The sequence below is a fragment of the Eurypyga helias genome, unplaced genomic scaffold (genome assembly GCF_000690775.1).
Source record: "Eurypyga helias isolate BGI_N326 unplaced genomic scaffold, ASM69077v1 scaffold18866, whole genome shotgun sequence".
Taxonomy (NCBI): domain Eukaryota; kingdom Metazoa; phylum Chordata; class Aves; order Eurypygiformes; family Eurypygidae; genus Eurypyga; species Eurypyga helias.
Genome location: NW_010258736.1, coordinates 1 through 16,633, shown reverse-complemented (window position 1 = coordinate 16,633; position 16,633 = coordinate 1). Strand labels below are relative to the sequence as shown.

Here is a 16,633-nt window from a genome sequence, read left to right as displayed (position 1 = left end):
CACCCGACCTCTGGTAAAATAAACACTTTGTTTTGTATATTCAAAGTGCTACACAAATCCAAGATAACAGACTTCTATGTACCCCCATCCCCCCAGTTTTTCCCCCTCCCCTTTTTTCTTTTTTTATTGTTTTATCTTGTGAAAATCTTGGGTCTCCCCAGTAGGGTAGTGGCAACAGGAATTTCTGACTCTAACGTCATACTCATTTCTCTAAATATTCCCTCAAAATATGTACATCTTTAAAGTAATTATTTTCTATTTATTTCCAATGGAATCGAAGGGAGGCAAATGGTTTTGTATATCTTTTAATTTTCTTTATTTTTGTAGGTGCTGGAGAGAACCTGGAAAACACGATGGCAGCCTTTCACCAGTGAGTACAAATGGAACCAATGATGTCTAAATCAGAGGTGTTTGCGTTGTCTTTAGTGAGTAAAGCAATCAGGAAGGGTAGGGCTTCCACCAGGTGGTGGGGTACAGTGTCCTATTTCTGCAAGTCACCTCTCCTTTGGATGACTTCTGTGGATTGCTAAACATCGCTCACATTTCGCAAGAAGGAATTTTGGGATACCACAGGCTGATTTGTACACAGTAACATGGAAGACTGGCAGTTGGAAATAAAAACTCCTGAGGCTTGCTTCCTCCTGTGCTAGCTAATAAAACATGAAGCAATACTGCTTCCATGTTTAATGGCAATCCCATTAATTTATCACTATAAAGCTATTTTTTGTAACTAGTATTGTATACTGTTTTTTCTAGATACACAGTTGTTTCTTGAAAGGTATTTCAGATCACAGCCTATACCAATACCCTAATTAGCATACAAGGCTGGATTTTAGGAAGTCTGTCTGTTGACTGCTGTTACGGCTGTAAGCAATTCTCTTAGCTATTCCACAGCTTCACGGTATTCAGTTCCCTCCTCTGTATAAAAGGTTAATAATTTGTCTCCTAGAATTATTGTGACTGAAATCCTAATGTTAACTAACTTTTAATACACCATCTGTAAAGCTATTAACAACGTTACGTTTTTTCCCTTCCTACACACACTTCATTTGCCCGGTGTGGGAAAGCCTCTTATCTAGGGGTTTAAAATGGACTTGGAACTGGAAAGCCTTTTAAGCCTCCAGCATTTAAGTAGTGCATTTTAACAAGGTTCTCAAAGGCATTTGAAAAAGAAGCATATCTAAACCAGCTGCCAATGAGCAGTGACTAAATTACGTAGGCTTCTCTTTGTTTTGCTTGTTGTTTTTTTATAATTTGCTTTGTGCTGAGTAGCCTCATCAGTTTGCACATTTCCTTGCAGACCGAGGAGTGCCAGCTTTCCCAACCAAACAGTGCTTTTGAAAGTACTGCAGTATTTTCTATCACCATGGAAGCTTAGCATAGTTTTGTGGGGTTTGGTTTTTTTTTTTCCTGCTGGCCTGCCTTTTTTCAAGTCTGCTACTGCACTTTCTGGAAACTGCTTTGGTTTTTCACCATTTCTTAATTTTCATTTAGCGTCATACTGGTTTTATAGGTACAGGGCCCTTATAAAGAAACTTATACCGTAACCTATTTTTATTTCATTCCCAGAAATAAGCTGTAGTACTTAGAGTAAGGGCTGTGCTAGGATCCAAATATTTTTTCTGTGATAACACAGACGTTTGTCTGACTCTCTTCTGCCCATTTTAATGGTTTTATGACTATAGTGTAACAAATGCGTTGAGGCCCATTTTGGAACTCATCACAGCTGCCAATAGCAAAATTCAGTTACTTGTTTTGAATCTCTCTTGGCTGAATAATAAAGGTGTATTACTTCTGCAGAAAGCAGAGTCACAGTGATAACTTTGCATTCGGCAGTAGAAAGTCTTCTGGCGTCCTCTGTGGAGGGGTAAAAGCTTTGTCCTTCCCATCGGTCATTCCCATCTCCACTGGTAAGCTAGCAAATAGAATTGGGTAAAAAAATGGTGATCTGCATGGCAAAAAATCAGCTGGATTGGCTCAGACGGCTGGTATGAGCTAATCAATTTATAATCCATCGGGTTTTGCGTGAAGCCAAGTAGGGCATGCCTGCAAGAGCTGTTTCTGCAGGTTTGGACAAGCAGGAACATCTGACCCTTGATGTAGTTGACATGTCATGATGTTGTAGTTGAATCTGAAACAGAGTGCTTGTCTTGTGCTTTGTTGACAGTAACCTATGTATTGACAGGCAAAGAGATTTTTTTATGCTATTTGCACTTTGCCAGTGGTGGGAGAATATTTAATACTATTGCATGATAACGAAGAAACTATTCTAGTAATATATAAACAAAGTGTATGGGGAAGAGGCTGTACTGGTAATTTCAAGTTCCATGCTAGCTTAACTTACAAATGTTCTGGAGAGCAATTATCAACTTTTTGTACCAAAGGCAGTATTTTTGTGTTTGCGTGGTAAAATACCCAGTGGATTTTCTGAGCTGTAATTATGTTGCACTGTATTTAAACGCTTCAGTGGTGCTTTTAGATTTTGAAATAATTTATTTTAAGCTAAAAGAGACACTTTCAGTGTCTTAAAGTATTTGAGGAACTGGCATAATAGATGTCATAAGAATTTTATTATGAGTTTAGTTGTCCCTGGTACAGCCATGTACTTCAGCACTGTCTTGACAGGAAGCTGCTAAAGTAAACTTTCCAGATATTTTTCTCATTGTATTTCCTTTTCTTTTATGAACGTGGTTTAGAGAGAAAGCCTTAAACAATGTAGTTACAGCTATAAAAGTACATGGTCAACATACTATTTATAAACTCTATACTTTGTGCTACATTAGGCCTTGCCTAATGGAATTTAGTGTCCAAGGTAAGGCTTTCCTTATGTATCTCTTGGCATATGCCCTTTTACTTGAGAACAGTTGGAATCAAACACAAAGAGCTCTAGCATCCTCATTTGCAAGTGTAAGGCTGCTTCACAACTTGAGTTCTGGGGCAGCTGGATCTGAATCCAGCACATTCTGAATGTGGAGAACATCTGGAGTCTTCTCTGGAGCAACGTAGATTTGATGGGTTATTGCAGAGCTGCAGGACAGACTGATTTCCAGCTGAAAAAACGGAGCACTTCAAGAAAGCTTATTTAGCAGAAAGCTGCTGGTAAGGGCCTGGCAAATTCTCAAATTTGTTAACAAGGCAAGTTGTTGTTCTCCTTTTTCCATGCACCATCAGCCCTGAATTTCTCTGAGCAGTAATATTTCTAATAAACTTTGCTGGTTAAATGGTAATACGTGGTACTAGGCGGGAACGTCTTCTACACATCTGGCACGTTTCCCACAGCATGGTTGGAGGTGTTTTTCCTCAGGAGGAAAAATTACACAGAACAGGCTGTGCATCTTCCATGTGTAATAGGATTTTGTTCCTCTCCTAATTCTTAATTAGTGGTACTAGAAAACAGTTGACAACTTGGTTTTAATTTGACATCCCCCTTCTCGGTCATTATCCCAGCTGGACCGGCAATTGTGGTAAACACTTAGGGGAGTATATTCTCATTTTTGTGTTGGTTGCATTTGTGAATGTTCATGGCACTTCTGGCTTGGGCAGAGAGTAAAGCCATTTTCTTAAGGAAAAGTCTGTTACTGAAGTCGCAGAGCTTTGGGTCTGGTGTGGGCTGTACTCACAGCTGTGACAGGCTTGTTCATAGGTGGGTGAAAAGAACAGCCTGATGTTTCCCAGGAAATGTGCAGACTTCAGGCTGGGACTGTTAGCTGTCTGCTGGAATGATACCTCCTGGGTGTCTTTCTCTAACACAATGAGCAGTTCATTTCTCACTGGAATAAAGCTTTGGTTTTCTGTTCTGCTGGGAGGTTTCTTGAGCCTATCATTTTCATCGTTTGCTGTTACTACTTTCTGCTTTCTTTACGCCTCCTATGAGCTAAGCTCATAGGGAATGGATTTGGGATTGGGTTAGGACTTTTCAAAGCAGCTGATTGGAACAGGAAAAGCTATTTTTCTTTGAAAAATATGACTGGGTGTTTAAGTTGCTTATTTTTTAAAATTTAAATTTTTTTCATTATAATAATGATTTTTTAAATGTCGTTTTTCTAGCCAAAGAAGCCAAACACCTGAAAGCCACGTTGCTAATTTCCTGATCCATCCATTTCTGATTATCTTAAATCAAGTAAAAAAAGGCTTTCACATCCCTGCCGTTCGTTGCTTAGGCTTGCCACAAAATTGATTACATTTTTTCCAAAAGAGCTCGCTCCTTCCGGTGGTAACTGTGCTGATTCTAATAGACATTACACTCAAAATTCTGAAACAGTGCTTTAGAAGTAGGTTTCTCAATGCTGAGGTGGTAGGCTGCAATCAGTAGGTGTGCTGCTTGATTTCCGTGGAAGATGGAGCCAAAGCTCCCGAGTTCAAATCCCATCTCTGATTCACGGTACGTTGTTTATTCTTGCATCAGCTTTCCCACTGCAGCAGAGTTACTTGCTTCTTGCATTGCAGCAAGACTGTGAGGATTCATTGTGTCATAAAACATCTAAAGTACCTCCACTGGGATTAGTTTAATTGAATAACACATAAATGTTAGGTTTGTACCTGTATGAAAGACGTGTGTGGTTCAAGGCAGACTTCTTTGCTTCCAGCGCGGTTAATATAGGAACAGACATGCTGGAGCTAGATTGTCACCTGACGAAAGATGAGCAAGTGGTGGTGTCCCATGACGAGAACCTGAAGAGATCAACAGGAGTTGATGTCAACATATCCGACCTCAAATACTCTGTAAGTTGAAGAAAAAACGTTAGTGTTAGGTGATGTTTAAAAATGTGATTGTAGAGTGGTTGGGGTGGGCAGGAAGTATCCAGAATGTAAGGAAGGGGATTCATTTTGTCTTGCTGGGGGGGGAAAAGCCAAAGTTAACTAGGCTCTGTGTGTAGTCAAGGGAAAAAACCGGGCACATTTCCGGCGGGTGATTAACTCTGTCCCATAGTAGGTTGGATGAATAGCTTTCTGGAGGTGGGCCTGTTTTGCCATACTGAGGACAAAGGAAGCTTGGTCAACAGGCTGCTCCTCGTATGACCAGCTTTTTAATGGGAACACTGGTAGATAAAGCAGTCAGTGCAGGTGGGATTCAATAGCCTGGTTTACAGAACTGTCTTTCCATCTGATGTTGAAGTGGAATTTGCAGAATTATTAAACAGGCGTCTGGAAATGTTTGCCTTACTCAGCTACAGGTAACACGAGTCCAAAATTGCCAAGCAGTTCAAGTAGGAATGAGCACAGTACCTCTCAGTCACTTTCTGGGCAAAAAGATTTTTTTAAAAAAACACCCTATTTTTGTCTTTAAAGATAACTTTCATGGCTTATGAGTTATAGTTTCTTTTGTCAACTTTGAGAACAGTCATGATTATATCCCTGTATTTGAACTAGTGTTCCATTTCCCTTTATCTTTCAGGAACTTCCACCATATCTCTGCAAGCTGGATGTCACATTTCAGAAAGGTAAGTTTTGTCTTGTGCTGTTTCAATTTACAGTACCAGTAACTAATATTCCATTACTGTAGTGTGGTAATTTCTTATTTTGGCAAAGGGAGTAGAAAAGTGGATTTGCTTCTATCAGTATCTTGGTAAGAGAAGATTTAAAGGGAATATATAATCCTAGCTTTAGAAACCAAAATACATTTTTTTCATACCAGTTGGCACTGACTCAGTTTAAGATGTAAGATATCTTTTTCCAAATAAACATTTCAATTATTTGCTCGTTCGCTTTTGGCAACTGCTCTCCAGTTCCCTCCCAAGATCTTCAGAGGATGCTGTATGAAAATTTTCTGTTTCAAAAAAAGAAGAGAAGGCAGAAGAGAGTTTCTTTCCAACTCAAATGCTGTTGTGCTGGTGCACTCTGGGCTTGAATTGAAGCTTGACTACGAGATGTCAGATAATATAGTCATTTTCAGAAGGGTGTATGGAAAGAGTAGTAGTTACTGTATGTATAACTTGAAGTTCAGTACCAATATTGCTGCAAGAGAGGAAAACCTAGAAAGGGATTAACTGTTTTCTTGTGAACACTGTAGTTCTATAATTTGAGTGAAGCATACAAGCTAAAATTGAGAGAGCACTTCCACCTGGAAAAGGCTACCAGAGATGATATCAGATGTGTTTGCTTGCTTGAGGGGCTCTGTATCTTGTGTTGCCTTTCCATGTTTGGTTTGCCAGCAAGCAAATTTTGAGTTAAACATTTCTGTTGAAAATTGCCAAAATGTTTAAAATGCACCAAGATGCGCTCCATGACATGTTATTTTCACACCTATCTGTCTCTTGTTTATGTACAGTAATACAAAGAGATAGCAAGAGCCTTCAGCTAATTCCCGAGAGCCACAAGCAGTTTTAGACAACAAAATTTGGGGTTTGCCTTCTGTTCCTTTACTCATTATGCTTCTCCAGTACATTGTCCTAGAAGGAAAACTTTTCCTCATTTGGGCTGGGGTTTCGTGTGAATATCATTGCATTCGGTATGTGGTAACTGAGCCCCTGTTTGCCATTTCAGGATTTTAACGATGCCTGGACTCTGACTGTTGCTAAATAATGACTGAATTCAATGAAATTCAAACCTAAATGTGCAATATGCTCAAGGCATTTTCATTGTGGAAGTGAGCTTGTCATAATTAATTACAGCTATCCGAGTGAAGTAATTTAGTTTTTTTCCAGTTTAAAAGTGTTCTAATCTAGGAACTACGGGGTTTGGCGTTGTTTTAAGCTAACAAGTGCTTTGACATTTCAGTTTTTATCTGTGGTGTGTTAAAAATGTTCACAGCAGTGAGAACTTTCTTGTTTCCCCAGAATGCCATTGCGAGGGAAAAGACAACCGTATTCCACTCCTGAAAGAGGTGTTTGAGGCATTCCCACAAACTCCTGTCAACATTGACATCAAAGTGAACAACAACGTGTTGATCAAAAAGGTACATGGAAATCTACCCTGGACTGAGACTGTCACGTAATGACGTGGGAATTCCGAAAGAGAAGTTTCTTGGAGTTGCTAGTGGTTTGTGACACCAAAACCTGTCTTCTTGGACTGCTTCATCCTTCATGTAATAGATCTTGCTCCATGGATGAGGTAGTATAGGAGGCAGAGAAATGATCTTGTGCAAGATACAATGCAAACAGTTCTTTGCTGACCATTTATCTTGCCATGAAACGGATGCTACGCTGCTGGAGACATGTTTGGTTTGTACTTCGTGTGAAGGGTCTTCTTACGGCCTGTCCTTACCAAAGCAGCATAAAAACACATCAGTGTAAAGACAAGTGTTCATCACAGGAAAGGAACTCTGCTTCCCACCAGATACTATTTTGCCATCTGGTTTTCTTAAATTCTCTTGGGGTTTTTGTAGGTCTCTTTCCTTTTATCTGCTGATCTGAACACTTGTTTCTTTCCAGTCAGAGCAGTACAATCATCTTAAGGTGGGAGAGCGTATAGCAGGACTTCCTTTGGTGTAATGACTTCTGGAGTTGAAAAGCAGCAAGTAAAGTTTCAGTTAAATAATTCTGCACGGAATTGTCAATGAATACACGTTAGGGTTCTGCTTTTTTATATTGCAGGTTTCTGAGCTGGTGAGTCAATATAAGCGAGAGCATTTGACGGTATGGGGGAATGTCAATTATGAAGTGGTATCAAAGTGTCTTAAGGAGGTAAGAATGGGTCCAGCTAAGCTTCGTTCTTCTTGCCTGCTTCTTGCTGTGTGGTGACAAAATGTACAGAAAAGCACCCTGTAGATCAAGATTTAGCCAGCTCTGCCAGACTTTTCGATGCAATGAGAAATTCAGCACTTACCACACTGTTGGAGTAAATCAAGCACAGTTAACACCCATATACTCTGCAGTGAAATACTTGAGGAAGTAAGCTTAGTCATGTTTTATTCTTGTGCTGTAAAATATAAGGTGTAATGATTTAAGCCCGGAACTCTTAGACCCTGTTTTGCACACCATTCATCTGCTACAAGAGCCATTTTTCTAAGGATTGGTTATTGTGTGTTTCTTTTTATGAAAGTAATAGAAGTGGCCACTAGTTAACAGGCAGTTACATGAGTGTGAAGCTGTTTACAGCTAGAGAGTCTATTCTTTTTTGCACTGAGGAATTGTACAATTTAGAATTAAGTTAAAATTGTGCTTAGCCCAAGCGAGTTGCGCACCTAAGTGAAATGGGTCTAGTTGAGAGTACAGATGCTGTTGTGATTTATCTGTGGAGGGCAACACACCATTTCCTACCTGAACAGCAGTGATATTTCTTCATTTTTGTAGTGTCAGTGCCCAAATATTTTGGTTCATAAACCAGCATCTTTAAAAATATGTTATGAAGTGAGTTGATGTGCCGTCAAACTGTAACAAGTCCTGTGCTAAAGCACAGCTTGTTCCTTGCTGTAATACTTGTCTAGGACAAAATGGTGCGTCGTGTTGTGTAGTCTGGAAAGGTGGTGAAGGCGGGTGACAAAACCAGTACTGTGACCCGTGAAACTCTATCTTCAGGTCCCAATGCTTCTTCAAATTGTGTAAAACACTTGATTGGGTTATAAGCCACCAGAAAGAGGAAATTTCATAAACAGTTGCCAGCCTAATCTTTAGGTGCAAGTGCTAAACTTTAAGCATGCATTGGTGAGTAAATTTAATTGCAACAGACTCAACAATCTACCAAGATGATTTAGAATCTTTCTTTCCTGGTTCCTGCAGAATGCTGACATTCCCATCATCTTCTGTTTGCAACGTGTCCTCCTGCTGCTTGGCCTGTTCTACACTGGTCTGCTGCCATTCATTCCTTTCAAGGAAGAATTTTTGGAAATTCCCATGCCTTCAATCATCCTCAAGTGAGTTACAGTCCGTCCATGGATGCAGCACTGAAATAGTAAAACAAGTGAATGATAATGCCAGCTCGAACATTGGTTTAGTATCTTTGTGCTGAGGATGCTGTTTTGTTAGTTTAGGCACTTTGGTATATTCCTAAGAGAAAACTATGCAAACCTTCTGCTCTTCTGTATTTAACACATGTCTAGCCAGCTGATTCCTCGGTTGTTAGTGTGGGGTGCCTGTGTACATCCATGTCTCCTGTTAACAGCTCTCTAAATACCGCCTTCAGGCAGCTGCCTGTACAACACACCTTGTGCTGATGCCACCTAGCTAGTAGTATGTAGCAGTTCTGTACAAGTAACTAATTCTTGCACTTGTCTCCTTTCTTGAGAACAAATGAGTCTCAAGGCCAAGAGCAAGTCAATAATAGGATGGATATGAGATTTCGCATGCTCTTTGTTTCGCATACTTTACTCAAAATGCTGCTGGATGCCCATCTCTGCTGCTTCTCTGAAATGTAGCACATTTCCCTTGTGTAACCCAAGTGTAAGTCACTGCCTTAGACTGTGAAATTAATGCTCTAATTCGAGAAACTGCAAGACTAATTCTTCATGTTCCATTTGCTGAAACATCTCAAATAAATATTTTAATCTGTGCTATGGTAATTTTTTGTTTTCCCTTCCTCAACAGGCTGAAAGAACCACAGAAGATCACAAGAAGCCAGAAATTTATTATCTGGCTAGCTGATACGTAAGTTTTTAGTCTCATGAAATTTTTATTTGTTTTGCCTATATATTAACACTCAGCTCAAGCAACTGAGACTAGCTATTGCTATAGTGACTTTTTGCATTTTTTTTTCAGTTTCTTCTTGCTTTTTTTAGCGCAGCATAAATCATGTTCAGATCTTAATGTAGGTGTTCCTGTATGCTCTAGTTTTTCATACACTGAAACGTACTGAGGTGCAGTAACAGTGGGCATTATTCCAATTCAGCCTATGTAGTTTCTGTTGTTACGTGTGTTCAGCTAATTAGCAGGTAGATTCAGAATGCAGCTTTCACATTTCATGGGATTGTGACTGTTTCATAATGTTGTTAGAGGAGATAACTGCTTTACATAGAACACTTTGCATTTTAGGAATAGCTCCAGAGGACACGTAGTCATATGCTTTCAGAGGCTGAATGTGATCGCAATAAGTGTCTTCTGGCTCTTGCTTCTGTGTCTGACATCTGTTAGTTTGATTTCTTGAGCTGCCAGTAGAGTTTTCATGTCTTCTGGTGTGAAGGATAAAAGCTCTTCTGAAAGCAGAGGGATCAACTCATCGAACAGGGTACAGGGTACCACTGTGATGCAGAGCTGTCTGCTGGATTTGATCTTCAGCAGAGTTGATACAGATACCCATAGCTCATGCACATTTCTGGGTATCTGTGTCCACCAGTCTTGAGCTGCTTGAACTAGAAGTTTTCTATAAATAGGTTTCTAATCACTTTCTTACGGAAAACACCGAATCTTAAATGCTGTATGGAAAATGTATTACAGAACATCAACAGACATTGAACACCATATATATTTAAGTTCTTAAATAGTATCTTTCTCCTTTCTGCAGATTGCTAATGCGGAAAGCGCTCTTTGACCACCTCACTGCTCGGGGCATTCAGGTACAGTGTGGTAAAGCTAAAGGAAATGTGCATTTAAGTTAGTGAGAGTTTGAACCAGATAGATAGTGGCTTAAGATGGGTTCGTATTCTCTCCAAGCTGTTGTGTTGAGTTGCTTGGATTATAAATTGCCTTTTGTTTCCTGAGCAATAGCTTATGCTGTTATATTTGTGGTTCTGTACCTGCAAAGGAAGAATTGCGTGCTTGGAAAAAGACTCTTTAAGTCCCTTTAAGATTGTTTTTTCCCCACACTTCAATCTTACGCCTACAAAATCTGCTACACACTGCTCAACTCTTTTGGGGCTTTTCACAAAATAATGCTTTGACTTTTGGAAATACCTGAAGTCTCAGGTAACGTTGGAGTCATCGCTACAAAATGTCCCCTTCTGCAGGGCAAGGGGGGAGACGCTGGGTATGTTTGTGTGTGTGTCTTTGGCATCACAGTGTAATCATTTATCGTTTCAAAGATGTGCAGCATCATCTGTCACATGAAACTATTTAGGTCAAAAGTCACCTTCTGTTAAATTTGAGTATTTCCTGCAATAATTTGTCCCTCTGTCCCATCTCATAGGTGTATATTTGGGTACTGAATGAAGAACAAGAATACAAGAGGGCATTTGATCTGGGAGCAACTGGAGTGATGACAGACTATCCAACAAAACTTAAGGAGTTTTTACACAATTATCCAGCGTAAAAGAAGACGACCAAGGAAGTTCTGGCAGAATAGAGTGTGAGCCAAGGATTTTCCTCATAAAAATAAATCGAGCAGCATACACAGATCATGTTGTTTAAAAGATGTAATTGGATGATCTGTTACCTTGTTGTCAAGTTGCTGCCTAATGTAAAGGTTCTCTATTTATTTTAAAACTTTAATTACATAGTTTACATTTGTACATAGCTCATTTAGCAACGGTGCACTTCACAAGTAGTGATAACTAGAAAGAAAGTTGCTGGATAAGATACCTGTAGATAATAAACGTTATTTTACCTGTCACAAGTGTTCCTAAGCAGATATCAAGACATGCCAGTTATTCCAGTTACATTCTAGTGGGCAGAAACTAAAGGATTTCTGAAAGTGTGTCCTGTGTATATGCATTTCTTGTGTTGCTTTTAGTTTTAAGGTAACTTGTAGGGTGAAAAAGAAAAGCAACGCACAAGGAAGAATAGAAAGCAGACAGTTTAGCCTGTGAAGTGTAGTTATAAAGGCAGTCAATTTTTACCAAAATTAACTCACTTGGGTCAGTACAGATGCCTTCTCCATGTGCAAACGAACTTTTAAGTAAAACCGTTGCAGTCAGTTCCAATTTGATTTTTCTGTAGTTTATTTTTAGATGAAAGCAGTAGTAGACAAACATGATCAGAAGTCGTCTCTGTATGCGACGCTAGAAAACAGCATAGAGAATTCTGCTGGCTCAGCAGTGCAGTGTGTGCTGTTACTTTCTTGCTTCCAACCAGGTCTGTCTGCAGAACAGGCATTGCACGCTTCGAAACAAGCGGCCTGTCTGCACCTGAAAATTCAGATAGTCAAAATTTAAGATCAGAGGGGAGTGGGAAGGCGTACAAATTAGATACTAAACTTTTACATTTTACTATATGTTTATAGTAAACCCTTATTTTAAATTTTACTACATACAGTAGATGGGTCTGGTGTCGTTATGGTAGGGGAGGAAACAAGGATGAAGATCCCAAGTGTCTGACTATTAACAGCATGCCAGGAGAGCCGATTCCGTGTGTGTTTTTGCTATCATCTCTCAGTGTAAAGAACTAGCAGATGCTGTCCAGTTGTCTAGGATTGTAGCACTTTTAACTTAAAACGGAGCCTGTAGTTCTGTATGGATGAAAACAGCAAGGTGAAATGAACCAAGAAATGCTTCTTATTTCAGTAATATTTGGAGAAGTATTACACGTGCTAGTGTTTTGGGTAGCCATGCTCAGAAGTAGTTGTGTAAGTGTGAGAGCATTGGCCTTTGCTTTGCGCTTCAGTGTGAAAATGGCTGTCTGCATCAGAGATTACTTATTTTTAGAAATCACGATGCTTAATTCCTAAGCACAGTAATGCATGCCTCAATAAATACCAGCTTTGTTGGTTGGGGGGACATGTCGTCTTTTTTTAAGTATGCTGTTTGGCGTTTGTGCAGTTTAACGACGGATGGCCCGATTCTGGCAGTGTTCCATGACTGTCTGTGCACGTTTCTAGGACTGCAGGTCAGGTTTTGAAAACACTGACAAAATCAGCTCATGTAGCCTGCTTCCAGGCATCTGCTCTGACCTATAATCAGGCTCATCAGTTTAATTACAGAATGTAGCCATTCACAGATGTTGCTGCTGTAACCTGCCTATCTGTGTATATCATACCCGAATTGAATGGGGAAAATGAAGATGTTTGGTTATTTGTGTGTATAAGATAAGGAGGCAGAGGACCTGTCCCGAGGTTGAAATGAGTGCCTCCATTATAAAAGGGCTAGATTTGTTTTTTCACTTGGTTAATAATCATAGTTTTCTGTTTGTTCTCTGTTGAAATGGTAAATACCTGATAATTTGGACTTAATTTTTAAAATGTCCTCACAGTGGCCTTTAAATTATCCTGAAATGCCATTCTCTAATGCCATAAGGACACTTTGGTTCTAACTAACTGTCTCCCATACACAGTAAGTCTTCTTCCTGCTCATCTTTGTAGTAGATATGCAAAAGATTGTGATCAGTGGGTGAGTATGAACAGCCTGTGACAGTCAGCAGGCATCTGCTCCTCAGCTGGGGCCAGCAAACTCCGTTTGAGTACGCTCACGTTAACGGGTACTCCGCTTGCAGCCAGCTTCTGTACAGTGATGTGCTGTCCTGTCTCGGGTGATAGTTTGCTATAAATATGGCACTCTGATACATAATGTTATTTTTCCAATAAGCAGGTTAATGTTTGCTCCAGTCCTAGGGGTGAATTTCCAGCTTTCCTGCAGGATTTCCATTAAAGTCAGGTGTAACTTTAAAGCGTGAAGACTTCCTATTAGCCAAGAGAAGTGAGGTGGGTTTTCTGTATGTAACAGTATTTAGTAACTTTTAAGGGATTTTGGCAGGCTGATGAGAGGATTTACCAGATTGCTCTGAGCAGTATTTTATTTCTTACACATTCTAAGTGGTTAGTAAACCAGGATAGGGAATTGGGAAGCGTTAGTGAATATTCACGTGTATTTTTAACATGGAAAGTATTTGTCTGTGATCACTTTGGGTTGTGTAACCTGTCATAAATCTGCCGTACTAAGACTTGGTGCTCCAACAGAATATTCAGAAGAACTTAACGCTGTTTATCCAAAGTAAGAAAGCTCCAGATGCAACTATTCTCCTGTTTTTGGAGGATATACTTCCTTGTGTTGATGAGCGGGATTGTTGCTGTTGGTGGAAATCTCTTGTTTTGTCCCTGGAATTTCCTGTGTGCGTGGAGAATAGGTTGTTTTCCTGGATGGACGAAATGTTTTGCTGAAAGTGTGTATAAAACCAAAAGCCACAAAACTTGTGAAAAGTGGAGGGTCCCTGCCTGTCCTCCTGCCGCTTGCCGCAGGAGGCCGCCACAGCCCCGCTGGCTGCCGACTGCCAGCCCGTCCCCCGGCTCCCAGCGCTGCCCCGAGGGCTGGGCTGAGACCACCTCCTCGCTCAGGTCCGGATTCGGAGTTTTGCCCCGCGGATTGTAAAATGGGGAACACTGCTGTGGGGAGGAAGGCGTGTGGTCTGTGGGTGGTGTACGGCTTCGCTGTGGGGTGTCTCTGTGATCTGGGGGCACAGCGAAGCCCTGGGGAACGCTCGGTGTTTTGTTGTTGGGCCAAAAATAGTAAAAGTAGTCATCGTGCTGCTGAAGGTGTGCGCCCAGTTTGCAGCCAACCTCTAGCGCGGAATCAGATGTGAAAATGTGACTTGGAGCTTCGGTGAGAAAGAAATGGACTCAACTAACGTTTTATTTTTCAAAACTGAGTGAAATGCTGCTAATGAAGCACTGTTACCCTTCAAAAGCTGCCAGTCCTCTTAAGTCATAAGGTTTATCACATAGTTTAAAGAAGAGATTTGGGGAGTTTTGTAGTCTTATCTTTCTTATGACTTCAAAGCTGTGTGAACCCTTAGATTTCCATGGTGATGCTGAACTTCACATCAATTCCAATTAACCACCATCCTAAACGAAGTTGATTACAGCAGAGCGCTGTAAGTATATATAAAGAATCTTGATGTTCTTGTAAATAATAACATGTTTGTATTAGTAAACTGAACATTCTGCTGCACAGCTCACTTTTTTGGGGGGTGAGGGGGAATATTCTCTGTTACACAGCAGCCTTTTTAACGACGTGTACGTTTATTTTGCTGACGGTCTCAGCTCTGGGTACTTGTGGTTACTTTTCGGAAGTCTTGGTGATTCGAAGATCAAGCCCTTTTTTTCACCACTTCCTGCACATAACCTCGTCTAAACCTGTTAAATGTGGCTTCATTTATCACTGGTGAGATGGTGTAAAACCCTGATGTGCTAGCTCTTGCTGCTGGGCTTGAAGAGGAATGAGGTTATCTTAAGAAAAGAAGCAGCTTAAAGTAAGCCTTCCAAGTAGGCTCCTGTTGCTCTTGGAGCCATCTAAAGATAACACGGCAGTTTCCTTCTTCATTTGGGTGTATTTAGTAGCTGGTGACTACCATGGTGCCAGAGCCTTTGTTCATAACATATTTAAATTGTACTGGGTGGTACCACTAGCCTATGGGGAAAGGATTTGGCAAGTTGTATTTCAGCATCTGGCCTATTGAATCCCTTACTAGCTGGCACGTGCTTTAGCAGCGGCGATCCGAGGCGTGTATTTTGCTTGTGTATAATCATAGAATCATTTGGGCTGGAAGGGACCTTAAAGCCCATCTAGTTCCAACCCCCCTGCCATGGGCAGGGACCCCTTCCACTAGACCAGGTTGCTCCAAGCCTCATCCAGCCTGGCCTTGGACACTTCCAGGGATGGGGCATCCACAGCTTCTCTGGGCAACCTGTCCCAGTGCCTCACCACCCTCTCTGGGAAGAACTTCATCCTGATATCTAATCTAAACCTCCCCGTTTTCAATTTAAACCCATTCCCCCTTGTCCTGTCACTACCGGCTCTTGTAAAAAGGCCCCCCCAGCTTCCTTGTAGCCCCTTCAGGTACTGGAAGGGGCTGTAAGGTCTCCCCGGAGCCTTCTCTTCTCCAGGCTGACCAAGCCCAACTCTCTCAGCCTGTCCCCGTGGCAGAGGGGCTCCAGCCCTCGGAGCATCTTTGTGGCCTTCTCTGGACTCGCTCCAACCGGTAAATAATAAATAAATATATTTACTTTTTTATTACGGGGTAGAAGGTGATTTCTACCCACATGTAATAAAATCAAAACTAACAGAAATGTTACCTTGCATCATGCCTTACTTAGTGTGTGTTAGAGTCCATGGAGCAGAACATTGCCCTGGCAGTTACCACTAACTACCCATTACTAGAGAATTGCTTAAAATATTCCTGATATCTAAAGCAGTGGAATGTTAGAACAAGAGTAAACTCCTGAAGCAAAGATATTTCAGCTAACAAGGTAAATAACTTTTATCCCTTTTTGTGAGAAAACGACAGATACCAAAGCTGTACCTTACGCAGCGATGAGCTGCGTTACCAGCACACACAAAGCGGGGTGCCCTGCACCTGCTGCCGTGAGCCGAAACTTCAAAATCCCGCAGTAGGAAGCCCCCAAACGCGTGCTGTTTGTCTCTTCATTACAGCGCTTTGAGGTAATTGCACTGAATTTTGCCCTTGCGCCTTTTTCCGGCTTCGCTGCGCGTGTGCGGTGCCAGCTGCAGGGGTATGTATGTATGTGTGTGCACATACGTGTGTGTAGCGGGTCTGCACTGGCGTGCCCACGGGTGTTGGCGAGTGACGTGCCAAGATCGCCGCTGGAAAAAGCATGGCAGGCGGTGGGATGGGGCTGTCGACATTTCCTGGAGGAAGGAAAATCTTCATTCACAATTAGTAAATACTAATAGCCCTCCCATGGCGGGTGTAGGAAGTCGGGTTGATGTTGGTGGAAGTTCCGCCAACACGTTTGAGGGTTTATGGGTTTGATATTTTTGACCCAAAACTGGTCACTTAATACAACGTTGCGCGTCAGGGAGCGCCGGCGCGCGGCGGCAGGGGCTGGTGCACTGATCTCCGCGCATCCCCGGGGCCTGCTCCCTGCGGGAGCACCGGTG

General features: G+C 41.3%; 1 protein-coding gene across 1 annotated transcript; it reads left to right on the top strand.

The window, feature by feature from the left end:
* The first annotated feature begins 332 nt into the window (after positions 1 to 332).
* On the top strand, positions 333 to 11,570 carry GDPD1 (glycerophosphodiester phosphodiesterase domain containing 1). The gene is made up of 9 exons (XM_010154470.1): positions 333 to 370; positions 4,587 to 4,722; positions 5,396 to 5,441; positions 6,777 to 6,895; positions 7,533 to 7,622; positions 8,658 to 8,791; positions 9,462 to 9,521; positions 10,375 to 10,426; positions 10,996 to 11,570. Exons 1-9 carry the CDS (start codon positions 354 to 356, stop codon positions 11,116 to 11,118), a joined length of 777 nt encoding a protein of 258 aa, XP_010152772.1. The 5' UTR covers positions 333 to 353; the 3' UTR covers positions 11,119 to 11,570.
* The last annotated feature ends 5,063 nt before the right edge of the window (positions 11,571 to 16,633 follow it).